This window comes from Natator depressus, chromosome 2 (assembly GCF_965152275.1).
Source record: "Natator depressus isolate rNatDep1 chromosome 2, rNatDep2.hap1, whole genome shotgun sequence".
NCBI lineage: Eukaryota > Metazoa > Chordata > Testudines > Cheloniidae > Natator > Natator depressus.
This window is the reverse complement of record NC_134235.1, coordinates 219500914-219520906: the sequence shown is the minus strand read 5'-3', so window position 1 is coordinate 219520906 and position 19993 is coordinate 219500914. Positions and strand designations below refer to the sequence as shown.

The following is a 19993-nucleotide window of genomic DNA, read 5'->3' as shown; positions in this document are numbered from 1 at the left end:
TGCTGACTGTGCAGAGCAGAGGTAGAGGGGGTGCTGTCAGGGTGCCCCCTTCCCCAGCCCCTGTACCCCATCTCCACAGAGCAGGGGAGAGGGCTCAGGACTTGAGCAGGAGAGAGCTGCTGTGGTCTGAATGAGCCTTCTGGGTGAGTGAGTGAGTGAGTACCTTAAAGAGACAGCGCATGGTCTCTCACAGACTTCCCTAGCAGCCAGCTCACACAATCTCTCTCTCACTCACACACACACACAATCTCACACAGTCTCTCCGCATCCCCAGGTACCCCATCTCCACAGATCGGGACAGCTTTCAGTGAATGCCTTAAAGAGACAGTGTACAGCATCTCTCAGAAACTTCCCCAGCAGCCAGCACATACACTGTCTCTGTGTCACACACACACAGTATTTCCCACTCCCCTCCCAACACATACTTGTATTGTTGTTGTTGTTACTTCTTGGTACTTCCTGCAATGCATATATATTCTCTGTAATTTTATTCTTTAAAAGTGTGTTATTTTAGTTTTTTGACTGGTCTATGCATTTCATAATTTTTATTTCTCTCTTACACTTAAATTTAAATCTTTGAGTAGTGAGTTTTAAAATGCCTAACCTGTCCTGGCTGTTCAGAACTCTGGGTTGTCACCTTCTTGCCATTCTGACATCCACTCCCATGCATGCCATTCTCCTGACATTACTCTGCATCAGCACGTTATCTTCAGACAGAAATGCCTAGAAGACGCAAGTCTGAGCATCTCTCTGCTGCAAATCTACTCAGTAAGTAATGCTTCTCTTCTAAACATTTAAATGTATACTCAGATAAAATGTACATTTCCCAGGATCCTGAGAATTCAAGATCATATTTAAGTCCCAAAACCTGCAAACACAAGCAGGTACCTACCAAAGTTTTGCTTAGACTTCAGACTTAGGATCCAAGTTCTTTGACTTCACCCTCCTCCTGCAAAGGAGGGAGTGAAAAAAATAGACACTTATACCTAATTAAAGCAAGAGGACTAGATGTGTGATCAAAGGGTAAGAAACATAAAAACATACATATGTAAATATACAGAAATCCTTAGATCATGTAATTAGGTGGGGAAAATGTGTCATTATACACTTGAAATAAACAGAATTACCTGTTCTTAAAATCAAAAGCAGTTTGTATTATGCTTCAAGGAATAATGTCATGTTAGTTGTCTGCATTTAGGAGCTACCTCCTTAAAGTATCTATGATTTGCAAATGCCAAGTACATTTGTCCTCATCTGAGAGACTTCTGTAGCATTTAATGAATCATCTGTCACCAAATCATCTGTCACCAGCTGTGGACAATACTTTGATGTCACATCCCTTTACCAACTGCCCTTCTAAGTGTGCCTGTTAGATTTAAGCCAGCTCTTCATATTATTAGATTTTATAGGCTTATGGGGACATGCTTCTATCATAAAGACTACATCTATGCCAACCCTTATCAACAGACCTTTCAATGCATTTCTCAAGGTCACAGGCTCCTAGATCTTACTTATCTGTGATAAGATGAAACAATGTAAAGAAATAATAGAATACCCCAGTCCAACAACTGGCTCCTGCAAGGGCTTCAATGGGGCTCCAAATGGATGCAATGGTTTGCCTGTGCTAAGCCAGTTCCAGAATCAAGGGTATGAATGATCCCTTGCTTTTGTGTGGAAGAAAGGGCAAATAGTATACCTGACTGACTTATCTTCTCTGTACCATTCATTATTCTGCATATCTCTAATATCTCCTCCAACTGGAGTCCTCTCTAAACAGTCCCACTCTTTTCAATATCTGTGATCCACTACCTTCACAGCAAGACACTAAACGGGTCTCCTGGTCACCCCATACCACCCCGCTAGTGATAGCTGAGAATTTACTTATCCTAAATAAGCAGTACTAAGTAACCACAAACGATTTTGAAATAAGTTTCAAAATAACAAAACAGGACCCTTTTTCAAGTTTTTTTAATTTCAAAATCTGACCCTGTGTTCTCACAGAATGGATGCTGTCCTCTTGGTTAATCACCATGCACTATGTAATTTTTCCAATTTAGCTTCAAATCTCTTTTTACTTAAAGTAAGGATGCCAATTCCATAGGTTTTGAAGTCATAACTAGTTTTTTCCAGTTCCTTGACTCTGCTTCTTACAGTACTGATACTTACATCCAGAACGCGAGAAGTTTCAGCTATTTGTTTAATGTGAATCTTTGCTTGCAAGAGGCAATCTATTTTATCACTGAGGGTCTTGGCTGAAAGAAAGAGCACTCGTGGATACCTAATGAAAAATCTATCCACATCTCTTTCAGTGCACCCAAGAGATAACAGCTTCTCTTTAGCATTTGTAAAGTTTTTTTTTATATATTCATTAGATAAGTCCAAAATGTCAGCTCCAGTGCCATGGAGCAGAGCTAGTAATTCCTCATTCCTCAGATGGAAAGATGACTGCAGGAACTCAATGTTTGCACTCACTTGCTTGCTGCTCCGCAGGAGGATGAAAACATTTTTAGAAATTATGTGCTTCACAAAACCATTTGGGTTTTCACCACCTAAAGATAAACAGATTTCATGCAGGAGGTCAGTCATCTGCTTATTCAGCTCCACTCTGTTAGAAAACGCCCGTGGTGCTCTGGTCAACATATTGCTAAGGTGTTTAGAGGTTAGCCCAAGAGAACAGAAAAATGTAATATTTTTCTCCATATTCATGTTATTACTGGAACGAAAGAAGGACTCAGGGGAACGTCCCAGAATATTTACAATTTCCAAGTCAGTCATCAAAATACTTCTCCAAAGTTCCCAACGTTTTTCAAGAGACTCATGGGAACGCGTGATGGCCCGTGGATAACGTGAGATGATGCTAGCAATGATTTCATTAGTAGCCCCTTTGCTTTGCAGAAACTTTTTGAGGCCCTCTTCATTTGTGATCAGCTTCTTCAGAACTCCAGGTTGTCGCCTTCTTGCCATTTTGACATCCACTCCCATGCATGCCAGATTGTTTACTAGAATGCCATTCTCCTGGCATGACTCTGCATCAGCACTCTCTATCTTCAGACAGAAGTGCCTAGAAGACACAGGTCTGAGTGCAATCTCTGCAGAAAATCTAATCAGCCAGAAACAATTCATATTGTGAAGATGTGAGTTTTTCATGCGCAACAGTCCCCTGGCTGCCACAGGGATCAGCTGCTGCAAATATCTTTGTAGTATTGTATGTCCACTGTTTATCATCTGAGGGGAAGAAAACAAACAGTCATTATGCACAGCTACTGGACACTAAATGAAGAACATGGGTGGATTTGTTTAAATAGTTAGAGCTTAAAAAAAAATAAAAACAAAATCTGCCCAAGTAGGAATATCTAATTATTTAGTTAAAAGATATAGCTTAAAAAACCCCTATAAATTAGCAAATTCAATAAATTGTTTAAAATTCATTCATTTAAAATTCTGGATGGAGGTGAACAGAAGTGTACAGGATTACTACCATGAAACCAGAATAAAATATTCAGTTACATTAAAGGATTAAGATTCAGGCTTCCATCTCTTAAGAGGCATGGTACAGACAGCCCAGGTGGGAAGCTAGGGTAACTTTAAACCACCTTTGCACGCTCCCGATTCTGGACTGCTCTGGTGGCTGAAGGGTCCCCCTCCCCCGTCATATTTCAGGAAGCCCTGGAGGTCTGTCTGCATTATGGCAGACTCCCTGGGCAGTAGTGCTGCCCAGAATTTCCCACATGCCTCACTCCAAACACTCCTCTCCCAGCCGCAGCCATTTCCCCAGCACACCCCCTACACATGGGCTTGAGAAGGGTCCTAGGAGGACAGCCTACAGCTCTCTCCCCCAGCTCCTGTTCCAAAGGAGCTCTCCCCCAGCTAGACCTGGGTTTTTAGGCCCCTTTATACTATTGTACTCTGGTCCTTTTATTCAGCATAGAACGATTGGTGCAGGAGTGAGAATCTCACCCAAAGTGAGGACTCAGCAGGAAAAGTTTGCAAAACCCTGACATCTCACCACATTCAACTCTGTCCCCTTTCATTGTTGCCAATATTTGAAACTGTTTCTCAAGGAATAGTTCTCCACAAAGAGTTGGGAAGTTGGAAATCACAAATCCCCCATGAGCTGAAGTTTGTGTGTGTATTCTGGTCAATTTCATGTTGAGTTCTAGGTTAGTTGGTTGTATTTTTTTTCCTTTCATCCTTGCTTCTTCTATTTCCCCACCCTCTAAGCTGCTTCTTCCATGTAACACACTACACCACTATCCTGATCCAGAAAGCCCCTCTTCTGGTTCAGCATATTACAGCCAAGAAGATATCACGCATTGCAAGGGCTGACTTTGATCCTGACACTTGGGTAACCAATCAAAACAACAAAACAATCAATTGTCTGTACACAGTCTAAGTACAGTAACAAGTTTTAATGTCATCTGATCAAAAATGGAACTTAAAAAAGATGAACAAGTTTTTTGTGTCCCCTTCATGGCTTGAAGATGGAGTTTTAGATTTAGGACTTACAATATGAGTCTCAGCAAAATATATGTCATTTCTTGGAACCTTTTCAGAAATCTGGTCATTTAAAATCCCCAGCTGTTAGGTCTTCCAATATAGTCAAACTAAGCCAAGCAACTCAGAAAATTATTTATGGCACTAAGAGCCTGACATTCACGTTGGAAATCCTCAACAAGTGACACAAACACCCCACTGAAGTGAATTAAACCTTTGTCCTATCCATCAGAACTGGGAGTTTTAAATGTTGATATAAGAACAATATGAAAACTCATTACTGCGCACGCTCACCAGGTAGTTTCAAAAGTTAAAAATCTCAGGTGCTACAAAACGTTTTTCAAAATAGCAAAATGGACTCCGACCCCATTAGGGATTCATTCCTGGCAAATTTCTAGTTTTAAAAATCAAACCATCTTTACATTAAAAAAACTTAAACTGTTGGCGTGTGCCAGACCCTTATTTTGTAATAAATAAGGGTGAGCGGCACTTGTAGCTTCTATGGGTTTATTTACAATAAGGGAGGGTGGGGGAGTTAGGAGCTCCCCAGGCACTTCTGGCTGCCAACATGGAACCCTGATGGGCTCCCTCTCAGGTGTTATTGCAAGGGTCAGGGCTCCTGAGACAGGAAGGAACAAGCATTTCAAATGCTGAAAAGAAAAATTCTTCAGCAGCCGTGGTGCAATGGGGAACATCACCAGAGCCCCTAGAGTAGGGAAAGGATCAAGCACTCCTACCAACATCCTGCATCAACAACGGGAGAAGGGAAGGACAGACACCATCACGCCACCCAGAGATAGCAGTAGAGCAGACAGCTGTGTCCTCCAAAAATAATGGCGGGGAGGGACTGAATAAGGAGCATGGAGCAAGTAACCTCTCTCTAATTCTGCATTAATGAGCAGAGGGGGCAGGAGGGGCACAGGTGGGCATGCCCCACACTGTAACTATAATGTTGTAGACATTATGCCTCATCCCTGAGACAGAACAAGAAACCTTTTTCTCCCTCGAAAAAACAAAAAAAGTGCCAGCCACTGCAAAGGAATAGGAGAAAGTGAAGGTGGACACGGAGAGCCATGTCTGATTTCACTTGGGCTGGAAACCAGCCATGCAGACCTGCATCTCCCCACTTCCCTTGCTGAAGGCAGGTTTTCCCAGTGGTTTTTTCTCTCCCTACCTGGGTAGGCATTTAAAGCACCACAGAGAAAGGAGAGAGGTCATAAGTCAAGTCTGCTCAGCTCTCCTTTCCTACCAAGCAGCCCAGAGGCTCCTAGAGCCAACTGGGGAAAAGGAGAAGGACCAAACATCCTGCACCCAAAGTCCTGTCTTAACAATGGGAGTGGGCAGGAGAAGCACTAATGCCATTCCTTAACTCTTTCACCCAGTTCCAAGGGAGGCCCAGAAGAGGATTAGGGACCTCTGGCAGTGTTCCCCACTGTGCTATGGCTGATTGGCTGCCGATTACGGAAAGGCTCATGTCTTTCAAAGGGATGCTTTAACAAGGAAAAGGGAACCGCTGGGGCAGCTCTAGGGAAGATCACAGCCTGGGTGGCTGGTTTCTAGCAGCTGTCAAAACAGCCATAACCTACTCCACCTCCCACACACTATCACCGCAGCCATTGCTTGTTCCCCCACACCAGTTATGGAAAGGAGTAGAGCTCTCCACTCCTCTGCTATCTCAGATGCCTCCTTCATTAATGCAGGGGGATTAAAGCAGGATTTATGCAGGATGCTCCATAGCAGCTACAGAGTTGACATTCAGAAGCTGGGCTTCCTTTTCTTTCCTCCTCCAAAAGCCCAACCCCCAACACAATCTGTTGTCTGAGAGGAGCTCTCAAATACTCCCTCACAGCAGCAACAGAACTCCTCAGAGGGGACCTTAAAACTCATACATATAACTTGGCATATTTGGGGCTGTAACTGTCCCTAAACTTCTTTTAAAAACAAAGTGACGGTCAGAGAACACTGAAGGTAACCACCCTTTAAAGAAAGCTATTCCTTTCATAGCTTCCCATACCTCCACAATTGATTGGCTGACTTTTAAAGACTACTTAGATGATCAGCTGAGAACAAAAACAAAAAAACAAATAGAGTACTAGAAAGCAATCATAAATAGTAATATTTTGTACTTACCTGGTGCCTTTTACTGGATGCACAAAAAGCTCTTAAACAGAAATTTTGCCTTACCACACCCCTGTGAGATAAGTATTTCTACATCAGTTTTACATCTAAGTAAACTGATGTACAAACAGGATGACTGATTTGTCCAAGGCCACACAAGAAGTTAAAGGAGAGCTATGAAAAGAATCCAGGAGTCCTTACTTTTCGTCCCCTGCTTTCACAACTTGGTCCAACACTTCCTCAGCAAAAAAATATTTCCCTTTCCTCTACCTTCCTCTTCCCTTCTCTCCTTACTATTCCACTTCTCTTTCTCTTCCCCTTTGCATTTCCTCCATCAATTTCTTCCCTCTTAGAAGGCATCAAGTTGGTTTTAATTCAAACTGCCATAAATAGTGGTTTTGACATCTGAATCTAATATAGTTAAAAATACAAAAGTGAATTTAGACTGGAAAGCCTGACTCACCTTTAATAGTAGTGGTCCAGCATTAACACCTTGAGTATGTGCAAACAACCTATTGTTTATTTTTTAGTATCTGGGTCACACATATATAAATCCTTTTCCACTCACTGCAGGAGGAAGAAAAAAATGTAAATCAAACTGTCAGACAATGTTACGCAGATTAACAATCCAAGCCAATTCTTAAAACAACAGTAAATATGAAGTCAGTAGCTCAAGCAGTAAGCGGCTTGTGAGCCTCCGTTACATGGAGCAAGATCATCACATTATAGTCTGGATCCAACCAACGGGCAATGACTTGTTTTGTTGCCTGTGGAGTAGCCCAGCAGTGAGATTCAGAGACAATGATTAGAGGATTAGAAAACATGCTTAATAGTGACAGATTCAAAAACTCAATCTATTTTTCTTAACAAAGAGAAGGTTAAGCGGTGACAATCACAGTCCAAAAGTATCTACATAGGGAACAAATATTTAATAATGGGCTCTTCAGTCTAGCTGCAAAAGGTATAATATGATCCAATGGCTGGAAGTTGAAACTAGATACATTCAGTCTGGAAATAAGGTGTACATTTTTCATGGTGAGAGTCATTAACCATTGGAACAATTTACCAAGGGTCAAGGTGCATTCTCCATCACTGACAATTTTTAAATCAAGCTTGGATGTTTTTTTTCTAAACGATCTGCTCTAGGAATTATTTTGGGGAAGTTCTATGGCCTGTGTTATACAAAAGGTCAGACTAGATTATCACAATGGTCCCTTCTCATCATGTATATTACATGGGAATGTAGTGGCTCTGTGGAGCATGCTACCCTCTAGTATGCTGGAAGATGTGGTTCAAGGTTGTTTTACAAAAAGAAAAGGAGTACTAGTGGCACCTTAGAGACTAACCAATTTATTTGAGCATAAGCTTTCGTGAGCTACAGCTCACTTGATGAAGTGAGCTGTAGCCCACGAAAGCTTATGCTCAAATAAATTGGTTAGTCTCTAAGGTGCCACAAGTACTCCTTTTCTTTTTGCGAATACAGACTAACATGGCTGCTACTCTGAAAGTTGTTTTACTCCTCCTTACTCCCTTGTGCCAACGCCAACACACAGGACAGGCTACAATATGGCTCATAATAATCAATTTTATAAGAAACCCACAGTAAGTCTGCAGTAATAACAGAATACAGCTTTAAGAACCTGACCCAGAGTCTGTTGAACTCAAATGGAGTTTTTCCATTGACTTTAATGGGCCTGAGATCAGGCCCTACATTTCTACCAACATGTGGAACACAGGTGCCACTTTGAATCTGGGACGCTATAAAATGGTTTTTTGGTCATTTGGACAATAGTACAATAGCCAAACCCCAGAGTTCCTTAGCTAAATACCGATGATAATCTTTCTGTTCTATCCAGAACTTTTCCATGAAAAATTCATTAGAGGCTCTGGCACTTCTATATTGCAATTTATTCTAGGCACTGAATTCAGATTAGATTCAGGACCATAACTACTGATTACATTTCTTGTTTGACAAAGAAAAGTTATCTTGGAAGGAGAGTGATAAGGATGCCCTCTTATGGAATAACTTTATTAGCCAGAGTTTCCACACAGCCCAGCAATAAAGGGGTGCAATAAATATCAAGTAAAAGTTTCAGACTAACAGATATAGTTCTAATTGTTTCAGCAATTGTACTATAAGGAAAAATAAATATCCTGTTCTAGCCTGTACTTTTCAACCAAGCGGCAATCCACCAACCCCCAGAACATATAGCACATAGTGTTTCCCAAGCAGTGAACTACCAAAAGATCATTTTCAGAGAAAAAGAATTTGCCATGACAAATCAGACCACATGTGTATCAAAATCCAATATGCTGGCCACAGAGAATATCTGACACTTAAGAGGAAGGCAACCTCAATTTATCCTCATCCACATCCACAGCACCTGGCTAATTATGAGAGGGAATACCTTCCTCATCCATGCTCTGATCAGCTGATGCAATGTAACAAGATTTGACAATCCATATCTTGGACTAAGTGCAATCATTTTTACTGCTTATGAAGTTATCTTACCCCTTTTCAAAGTCCAATTATAATATTTGACTCAATGACATATTGTACTAAGGATTCCACTAGCCTCTAGACAAACTAACTTCCTGTTGGACAAAGTACATTCCTGTCTGGGCCCTCAGCAGGGTTCAAATCCTGTATCTAAAGGGCTAAGAGAGTAAGACTCTATTTCTTGAGAAAAACTCCAATAGCTGGAAACTGTAGTAGACTCCTAATCTTCCTCTACCACCCATTAGCAGAAGACTAAAAGATTCACAATCCCTTAGTGTGGGTTACGAAAGCAAGTATCTGTCCCATTAAATTGAGTTCCAAAACCTCAATGCTTTTAGTTAAAATAAAAGCAGTCCTTAATCATTTTATCCCTATTGGGATTCAGGTCAGCTAATCCCAAGAGTTCAATGGGACATACCAGCTAACTAGTCTTATTACATAATTTCATTGCAGACTGCTTTTCTTCTTGTTACATTTCATAATCTGTTCACTACTAGCAATAATCTGATAAGTGCTGCAGTAACACTTGATGAAAGGGAATTGCATGAATAACCGATCAAACAGTCTCAGACTCACTAGGGCATATTGGAGCCTTCTTCAACAGATCAGTATATAGATGAAAACCAATAGCAAGAAAAAACAGTCAAGAAAGATGAAAACTATCTTAAGAAGTGGAATATTTTCTCACTGGTAGGGTGTGTAACTCCTGTTCTCCCCATCCAGGAGTAACACATATGCCTGAAGAGCAGAATAAACACCCTAAAAATGACACCAAGCAAATCTCTATTATTTAAAATTGTGGAAACTTCTTCACTGGAGGTTTTCAAAAGGAGGCAGGATAGCCACCTTTCTTGGATGGTCTAGACCAGTGGTGGGCAACCTGCAGCCCGCAGGCGGCCCATCAGGATAATCCGCTGGCAGGCTGCAAGACAGTTTGTTTACATTGACCATCCGCAGGCATGGCCGCCCGCAACTCCCAGTGGCCGCAGTTCGCCTTTCCCGCATACAACCACATTTGCTCCAATCCCTCAGACAGAGACAAACACCTACAGGATCTCTATCAAGCATTCTTAAAACTACAATACTCACCTGGGGAAGTGAAGAAACAGATTGACAGAGCTAGAAGGGTACCCAGAAGTCACCTACTACAGGACAGGCCCAACGAAGAAAGTAACAGAACGCCACTAGCCATAACCTACAGCCCCCAACTAAAATCTCTCCCGAGCATCGTCAAGGATCTACAACCTATCTTGAAGGATGATCCCTCACTCTCACAGACCTTGGGAGACAGGCCAGTCCTTGCTTACAGATAGCCACCCAACCTGAAGCAAATACTCACCAGCAACTACACACCACACAACAGAAACACTAATCCAGGAACCAATCTCTGCAACAAGCCCCGTTGCCAAATCTGTCTGCACATTTATTCAAGGGACACCATCATAGGACCTACCCACATCAGCCACACCATCAGCAGCTCATTCACTTGCACGTCTACCAGTGTGATATATGCCATAATGTTCCAGCAATGACCCTCTGCCATGTACATTGGCCAACCAGACAGTCTCTACACAAAAGAATAAATGGACACAAATCAGACATCAAGAATTGTAACATTCAAAAACCAGTAGAAGAGCACTTCAATCTCTCTGGACACTCAATAACAGACTTAAATGTAGCCATTCTTCAACAAAACCTTCAAAAACAGACTTCAATGAGAAACAGCAGAACTGGCACTAATTTGCAAACTTGACACCATCAAATTAGGCCTGAATAAAGACTGTGAGTGCCTGGGTCACTACAAAAAGTAATTTTCCCTCTGTTGATACTCACCCCTTCTTGTCAACTGTTGGAAATGGGCCACATCCACCCTGATTGAATTGGCCTTGTTAGCACTGACACCCCCCCCCCCTTGGAAAGGCAACTCCCATCTTTTCATGTGCTGTATATTTATACCGGCCTACTGTATTTTTCATTCCATGCATCTGATGAAGTGGGTTATAGCCCACGAAAGCTTATGCCCAAATAAATTTGTTAGTCTCTAAGGTGCCACGAGGACTCCTCATTGTTTTTGCTGATACAGACTAACACGGCTACTCCTCTGAAACCTAAAATTTAATAGTAATTAAGACAAGGTTTATTTTACAAGGGATGCTCAATCACAATATCACTTTATAATTTAGTAAAATGTTATTAGTAATAACTTACTAGCCTTTAAAAGTTATAGTCCAATCAGACTCAGATGTGCCAGTTAGCACCAGGGATCCATTGTGCTATGTGTGTGTGACAAAGAGGCAGTCCCCATCCTGAAGAATTTGCAATCTAAGGTCCTGAACCAGCAAACAGCTGCTAACAAATGCTCTTTTTATAGATTATGCCTTTTACAAATATTTTCTGTCCCTAAAAATATCCATTGTCTGCCCTGACTCATGTAACAGGAGAAAAAGAACCTTCCTCCAAAATAGCAAGGGACATACTATTGCACAGCTCATTTCTATTTCTATTTTATTTCTATTATTCTAAGCAATAATCACCCCAGACCTCTCTTCCCAAGCATCCACTGGGGGTTGCCAAATTTGGTTGGAGGAATTCTTGGAGATTTGATCACATGACATAATCTTTAATTCCTGGAGACTCCGGAACCATCCTGGAGGGTTGGCAAACCTAATTTGGGGATTCTTATTTCACATTGCTAAGACATGAGACCTTTGCCAATACACACAAAAAATAGTCAAATTTCAAGCAAAAATTCAGACTAATGAATACAGTTGAATATCTTTAGAAACCCCACTATAAGACAAAATAAATATACTGCTCTAAACCCTCTTGGTTGCATTTTACACAGCAGAATCAGTCCTTACGTTGTACGCAGATAATCCCACCACTTTGACTTCCCTTTAGTATTGCTAACTCTTCCTTTTGGGCAAAGCAAATCCTTTTCCTGTTAAATCAAGCCCCAAAACCTTGCCGCTTTCATAAGAGTAATTTTCAAGCATTTAATCGGCACATACTAGCTAACCCCTTTTAATTAAATTATTTCACTGCAGCTTCCTTCCTTAAATTTCTTGTTTCACTTTGCAATTTGAATTCTACTAGCAGTGATGTGAAAAGTGCTATAGCCGAGAAGTATGTGATTTGTGTTTTCCATCCAGTAAGATTGAAAGTAAAACGACTCTTCCCTGAGTAACCAGTGTAATAAGACCGTAAAACGTGTAATTTACCATCACATTGCGGTCCGGAGTCTTCCTCATCATAGGTTAAAGTTGAAAGCTAACAAGGAGAAAACAGTCAAAGCTAGTAAAGAAGAAAACTTGATATTAAAAAGGATTTGGTTTTCGTTTTAGTGCTGCCACCTACCAGATTTCTGTGTTCACTCATTTTAGTAAAAGTGAACTGCTGCACCAGGAGATGGCAGTATAAAATAACATAGCCATGCAATTTGTGCTGCGCTATTTTGTGCTATATTTAAGATTTGGAGGGGGAGGGGGTCCACAATGTTTTTGTAGCCTATGTAGGAAAGAAGGGTGGGCTACTAACAACCTTCACAAAGATGACAGGTGTCTGAAGCCTCTCCAGGAGGATATGGAATATGGAGCAGAGACATTGCCACTGGCCTTCCTATAGCACCATCACCGTTTCTTCCCCCAAAAGTCTCATTAAATGGCTGGGTGAGGATTCTAACATGTCTGTTACAGAAGGTTGTCACCTGTCCAGGTTTTCCCAGGATTGTCCTTTTTTGAGGTGTCTGTCCCAGGAAATCTGTAAAGGTGCTCAGTACACGCTGACAGCTGTCCAGTTTTATGGGCTTGGGTGGGATCATCCCGGATGGCAACCCTATGCATTGTTGTCATCAACACACTCACATTGGGTACCAAATGTATTTTTAAACAAATTCAACAATGAGAAGGATTTTATTTTTTTTATTATTTAATTTGATCATAAAGACAGGCCCAGTGTGCCAATTCTTTATCAGAGCAGTAAGGACTAGTAATCCATGGGGGATAATCCTGACCCCAATGCTGAGCCAGATAACTAACCTGGGTATAAATGGGCAGGTGTCTGCAGCTGCTGTTTCAGCCTCAGGACTGCAGTAGCTTCAGTGGTCATATGGGGACAATGACTGATGAATACCCACACTGCTTGGCCCTGACCCACCCACCTCTTGTCCTACCCATCCCCATATAGCTGCTGGGCACTGGCAGTGGAGGGACCCCCCATGAAGCTCCACAGAGTGCAGTGGATGTGCACCCCATTTATGGGCTCTAAACACACATCATCCTGCAGATTACCCATTCTGGTTCTTCTGCATTGGGAACAATTTCCCCCTAAGTACCAAAACTAAGCCTTGGATACTTAACCATACCTACCAGTTCTTATGGGACTAATAGAGATGGCATGTCAAGCCTTATCCTTTGAGCATAATAATTTAATACTGAAAAAAACAAAGCCTCCTCACTCAGTGATGCACTGCTTTAGGACTAATCCTCATAACAAAAGTAATTCAATTATCTGACTTATTTGGGGACATTTTAATACATGACAGTCTCCTCCATGTTAGCACCTACAGAATTTACTAAAAGAGTCACAGCTTTTCTGGATTTCACTGCCATGGTATCAGTTCTGGGTCATGCAATTTCTCTTCTCAGGGCAGGTGACACAGGTGACCGCCTGGGGTGCTGGGCTTCGGGGGTGTCGAGCTCAGGGTGCTGTTTTTCTTGTTAACAACAAAAAGGGAAATAAAATGTTTGTTTCAGTTATTCCATATGTGGATTCATTTTTCATTAACCTAGACTATTCTGAACCTTTGTAGAATCTCATGGAATCTTCAAATGGTATTCAGAAGTTTAACAACTGGAGAGGGGGCCATCAAAGATGCTCCTAGTCTGGGATGCCATTTGGTCTAGGGCCAGCTCTGCTTCTCACATTCTGCTGTGGACACTTTAATCTGCCAGGAAGCATGGTCTGCATACATTTGGAGGGAGGCAGGGGGCACTGGTGGGTATTTATTCCGGCAAACTGGTACATTCCCCCCAAAACTGTTGGGAAATGTGGATATTGTGATAAAGGTTATAAAGGTTTCATACTGTAACTGAGGTTTTATATTCCATTTAAAACAAATAATGATCATAGAGATAAAATACAAAAGGAGGTAAACTTATACCTATGTGTACAATAAGCATAAAAGAATTTTATTCTGAATATTTAAAGGAAGCTGGGACAATTGTATACACTTCAGACATACAGTAACATGTAAGTGTACTATAATATTTTTATGTATACCAACTGATCTGTGATAACAGTAGAACTTTTGTACATAACTGAATTAGGAAATGTCAATCAGGTGCTCTAGGATCACTTAATTAATTATCTGCATTAGTTGCAGGCTTACTTAAATTACCTCCTTGATATATTATACTTCAGAATAAATTATTCATCCTACCAAACTTGCTACACTGCAGGGGGTCTTGATCTCCTTTTCCGCTACAGTATTCATACCAAAGAAGTGACCAGCTCAGCAAATCTACAATACTTGTCTTTTTAATGAAAAGATGAGGAATAATAATCAAATATGTCCAAAAAGAGATATGTAGAGTTTACAATCTGTCAAACTATAAGCTGTACAACCCCAGGATCCAGAAAACAACAACACTCTACTTCAGAGGGTATGTATTACTGCACTATTACAAGAGGTCTGTGCTTCATTCCATTTGTCTGAGTTAGTAATGAATATCTTTACAACAGGAGAGAAATATGTTGGGTGTTCAGAATATAAATAAAGAGATTATGTGTATGTTTTTGAAGATGCATATTTGAGGCATGGAGCGAGCATGCTTGTATGCCTGTATATATGTATTTTGTGCATGTATATATAGCATGTGAATGTGAAGGTGCAGTTATCTTTGTATAGCTCCGCATGTGATCTGTATGTGTTCTGCTGCATTTTGGAACACTTTATAAAAGGGCTCAGCAAAATGTATTTAGATGTACAGAATATTAAGATTTAATAATGAATAAAAGTAGACATACAATGGAGGGAGCTATACAATGTTTTCATTGTCTATAGGTCACATGAACTTGGCTAATTTACAAGGCCTACAATTAACATATAAAAACCACACTTTATTTTAGCTGACCTTCCAAACGTTGTTTCTTTCCTCAGTGCCCATATTGCTTCACAGGGAGAGATGCTTTTTAAATTAATTATACATAAGAAGTGGATAAACACAAAACAGTGATTATGTCCACATCAGACCTTGAGCAACCTCTATAATAAGTACTAAAGCCCAGATCCTCAAAGATATTTAGGCTTCTAACTTCCATTGTTTTCGAGTTAGGAGCCTAAATAACTTTGTGGACCTAGGCCTAACCCCACTTTGTAACTTTTTCCTTTCAACATGATTCTTAAGAAAAGGTTCTGCTCTGTCTTGTTTCTTTAAATCCCCGAACACTGCTCTATGTCCCATCCACTCAGCTTCCCCACCTGCACCTTTACCACCAACCATCCACTATCTATTCTACAATTTTTGTTACTACTTGCCTTTGAAGGGGACCCCAGAATACTGTGCAGCAATATCTCATAACAGAAATTCTATTTCAGTGAAGATTGGGGGTAGGGGAATAGGTGTCCAGAGAAGATGTTTACAGTATTACCTACAACACTTCCCTGTTGCAGCCATGGTGATGGAGAACCCCACAGCATTCTGAGATACTCAAATACAAAGCAAAGCTCACCTCAGCTGCAGAGCAGATAGTAACGGATACTTAGGGACACTGGAGCAGAACTATTGTAGCAGACTGTGGCAAGGGCTGAGGTTCATCAAGTTAACCCTTCGTTATTTGTACCTCTTCTTATCAAAGTGGAGATGAGTAATTACTTTCTTATAAGCACTATGAGAACTAAACACTGGTGGCCCTATCCTGCTCTCATTAAAATTTAATTATAAAATTCTCACTGGTGTCAGTGGAAGCAGAAGCAGGCCCTGATCAAAGAATGCCTTGGACACAGTCACATCTCAAATGTAGGTATCTCTTTTGTTTTCATATAATTTCACAGAGTTAATTTATAATTCATTCTCCTGTCAGGTAGGTCTGTACAGCAGATCCCAAGGCCACAGCAGAAGGGTTGGACTGCAAGCATCAGCGGCAGTCTCTCCTCCATATAATTCTGACCAAATACAGCCATTTGCAAGTGAAATCTTACATTTTGAACTCTCTTTAACCCAAAATGGCTGGATCATTATACTGGGTGGCAGGAAAAAGCTCGGATCCCTACTTTGCAGAGAGGGGGTTGTTCTTATAAGGCAGTGGGCTCTGAGACTATAACGAGGTTCATCTAGCTTTCCACTTCAGTATGAATTTACTTTTTGATACAGCCCAATTATAGTTAGATAGCCTCATTACTATTGAGTGGTACTCTATAGTATTAGCCTATATATTTATCTGAATACTTTATATCCTCAGTCACAGTAGTATCTGAGCTCCTTAGCTTTAGGCTTAAGTGATGTATGCATTTGTTTAGGCCCCTAAAGTTCCAGAACTTCTGTACCCCATTCATGCATCTGATTTGCCAGCATGAGCTCCATCCCCAGTTCTGGTTACCCATCTGACTCTGACTTCACCAGGTTGTGTCAGAGGATGAATTCCCTAATAACCCTCTCCAGGTCCCTAGCTGGAAAGTGGTGCTTCAGTTCTATCTTATAGCTTGCCCATCCCTTAAGGGGGCATTATCAGAGGAACCAGGCAAAGTCTCACAACTAAGTGAATGGGAAAATAAGAGAGGCAAAAGGAGGTAGCTCAGAGGGAGGGTTTAATTGTTATACAAATGTGGAAGGATTCTGACATAAGTGGTGAAGAACCTGAATAGAGCCTGCATTGTTGCTTTGGACAGAGCCTCTCAACACCTGGAGCCATCCTTGCTATTCAAAGTTAATTCACTGCAGTAGTTATAAACATTAATTTCCAAATATAAACAATTATATTGTATGCAGAGTTGATCCCAAACAAAAACCCCATTCCCTCATATTTTTAGGAATTTCAGATCCAGATCTTAATGTTGTGGCTTAGGCCCATTTATAATTGTAGCTAATGTTTGAAATAAAAATTTACTTGTTTATGGTACCTAAGCTCTATGGAGATTAGAAAATGAACCAAGATGTTTAAATATTTATGGCTTTTGGGCTGCCCTTAATCAAGTAGCATCTTAGGTGAGCCAGTATTGGTCACCCTACCAAAATAGATTATTGGAGATAAATATCACCTATAGCTCAAACCCTCAAATCTTAAGTGGCTAACCAAGTTGTACCCCAAAGCCATCTGGCCATAAATGAATTTGTAGAACGGGAATTGTATATAAATAAAAAAAGCTACAATCTCTACAGATTGCTTGGAATTTAATAAAATGCTCTCCTACAACCCCCTGTTGGCATAGGCTTCCAGGGTTTAGGGAAAAGGTGGAATTATAAGTGCTATTCCTTTTAAAAATATTTTGTCCAATTGTCATTGTCAGAGTGCATACAATTTGTGTGCCTAAATTTCATCTCACACTGGTATCAATAGGAGTTACTCCACTGGAATTACATAGTTTTAAAACTGGTGTAAGCAGGAGGAAAATAAGACCCATTAGCTCTTATTAAGTGACTTCATGGAGACTTTGGGGGCCTCTAACCATCTTCTAAATTGGATATTCTGACTGAGAAATTACTGTCACAGTCTAATGTATGTGTGAAATCTTATTGACACCTAGCACCTAGTTCAGTGACACTGGAAACTGTCAGCCAAGGAGGAATGCTGTTTGGCAGAGAGAAAATAATTTGCTTCTACCCTAGGGTATGATTGAGAATCCAGTGAAGTCCATGGAAAAATATTCAATTTTCTACAGTCTTTGAACCAGAGGAGTTTTGTTTGTTTTTACTGATTTCAGATTATACCTTTACTTTGTATTAAAAGATCTTTTCTTGATTTTGTTTTTTATTCCATTGTTCCCTTGTGATAATCAGGGTCCAGTACCCCTCCCCAGGGGAGAACAGGGAGTTGGAACCCCAAAGAATAAGCAGATAAATAAACTGATTGTATACAAAGATGTTGTGCTATTAAAAATGTCAAGTAAGTTCTCTTATGAAAATTTGTAATGCTCTAAATTTAATTTATCGTGAGATATGTATACAGGCTGTGCCCACCTTTCTCAGACTGTATAAAAGAATACTTAACTGACTTTGAAAGAATATGCCAGGCCATTGGCATCCCTAGTTTATTTTCTTTCATTTATTAACTGCCATTAACATATCTTTCCCAGTGATTAAAGTTCAGAAAATCTCTATTGAAATTTATATTCTTTCCATACACCAACTGCTAGGAAAGGATCTTGCAAAGACATTTGTAATTCCCTTCCTTACTGGCTAAACTTCAGGACACAATTCAGTGTGTATATAAAGTGAATTTGAATATCTATATAAACATTAGCAGATCACTTCAAACTTTTCTAGAAAATTTAATTTCCCTAGTAATGATAAGAAAACCTTTTCAGGTTTAGTTTAGCATGGATGCACAAGATGGAAGATATGTGGCAAGAGTCCTGGTCAGTAATACCATGCAAATTGCCTTTCTCTTGCCATTTGAGTAGTGCTGGTTATGGTCTTGATTAGAAAATTAAAGTGAAAACAAACAAACTCCAAAACAAAAAATGTATCCCTTTGATTCAAATCCCTATTATTTGCAGTTCAACCCCCCCTGTTCCCCTCTGGGGGTGTCTGGACCCTAACTGTCACAGTGACAGTAGGAATTCTTGAGTTCTAATCCCACTTCTTTTACTAACTCAGTATTTTTGAATGTACTGAACTATTCCTAAAGATACCCCACTCTTGCTACAGCTTCTCCAGAGGTGGCAATAGGGGGATCACTACTGTAGACTGCTGCCCACCAACATTTTTAGCAGTATTTTGTTTACCACTGCTCACTGCAGAGCTGGGTGATATGGTGGTAAAAATGCTGGGCCCAGATCCACAAAGAGATTTAGGTACTGCTGCTATCCATAAAACCCCTGTTCAGTTGTTGCCTAAACTCATTCAGTGCCTAAATTTTTTACTATAAATGTTCCCTAGGTGCCTATATTTCTGCCTCTGGGGGGGGGTGGGGTGGAGGGGGGTGGTTCTGGACTATCTCATGCCCAGCACAAGCCTCAAACCAGGTGAAGATAGGCAGGGCAACACCTATCTTGCATGCTGGGTCTGATCCAGTAGGAATAGTCAGAGCACACCTAACTGCATACCAAATGGAGGCAGCATTCCTTATAACCTTTAGGCCAGTGGTTACTCCCCCAGGCTGTGGAAGACCCTGATTCAATTCCCCAGTCTGCCTGATGAGGAGATGAGATTTGAATAAGGGTTTCCCACCTCTCAGGTGAGAGCCCTAACTACTTAGGATGCACCCTTCTCCTCAACATGTGCAATTGTCTAGTTTAAGTGGGTCCCCTCCCAGCATGTTGGCTTTTGTGGATGCCATTCTTAGGCAGCTATCTCTCCCATGCAAAGTATAGGGAGCCTAAAAACCTAACCCAATGTTTGTGGCTTCTACTTAGGCATCATATGGTATGTCTAAACTGCAATAAAACACCTGTGGCTGGCCCAGTGTCAGCTGACTTGAGCTTATGAGGTTCAGGCTGTGGGGCTATAACATTTCAGTGTAGCTGTTCAGGTTTGGGATGGAGCCTGGGCTCCAGGACCCCATGAAGGGGGAAGGTCCGAAAACCTGGGGTGCGAATCTCTACACTGCAATGTTCTAGCCCTGCAGCCCAAGCACTGCAAGTCTGAGTCAGCTGATTTGGGCCAGCCATGGGTGTTTTATTGCAATGTAGATATACCCAAGATGCTTAAAAGTTAGGCATTA

General features: G+C 40.9%; 1 protein-coding gene across 6 annotated transcripts; it reads right to left on the bottom strand.

The window, feature by feature from the left end:
* Positions 1–1336: 1336 nt before the first annotated feature.
* Positions 1337–12372, bottom strand: MTERF1 (mitochondrial transcription termination factor 1). Of its 6 annotated transcripts, none has more exons than XM_074943383.1 (3): positions 12334–12372; positions 7076–7179; positions 1337–3225 (listed from the first exon to the last, which is right to left on the bottom strand). In XM_074943383.1, the coding sequence occupies exon 3, from the start codon at positions 3223–3225 to the stop codon at positions 2026–2028; it is 1200 nt and encodes a 399-aa protein (XP_074799484.1). In that variant the 5' UTR covers positions 7076–7179; positions 12334–12372; the 3' UTR covers positions 1337–2025. The 6 variants fall into 6 exon arrangements, with proteins under 6 accessions (XP_074799484.1, XP_074799485.1, XP_074799487.1 ...); XM_074943384.1 differs by lacking the exon at positions 12334–12372 and adding an exon at positions 11974–12253; XM_074943386.1 differs by lacking the exon at positions 12334–12372 and adding an exon at positions 11321–11848.
* Between the last annotated feature and the right edge of the window lie 7621 nt (positions 12373–19993).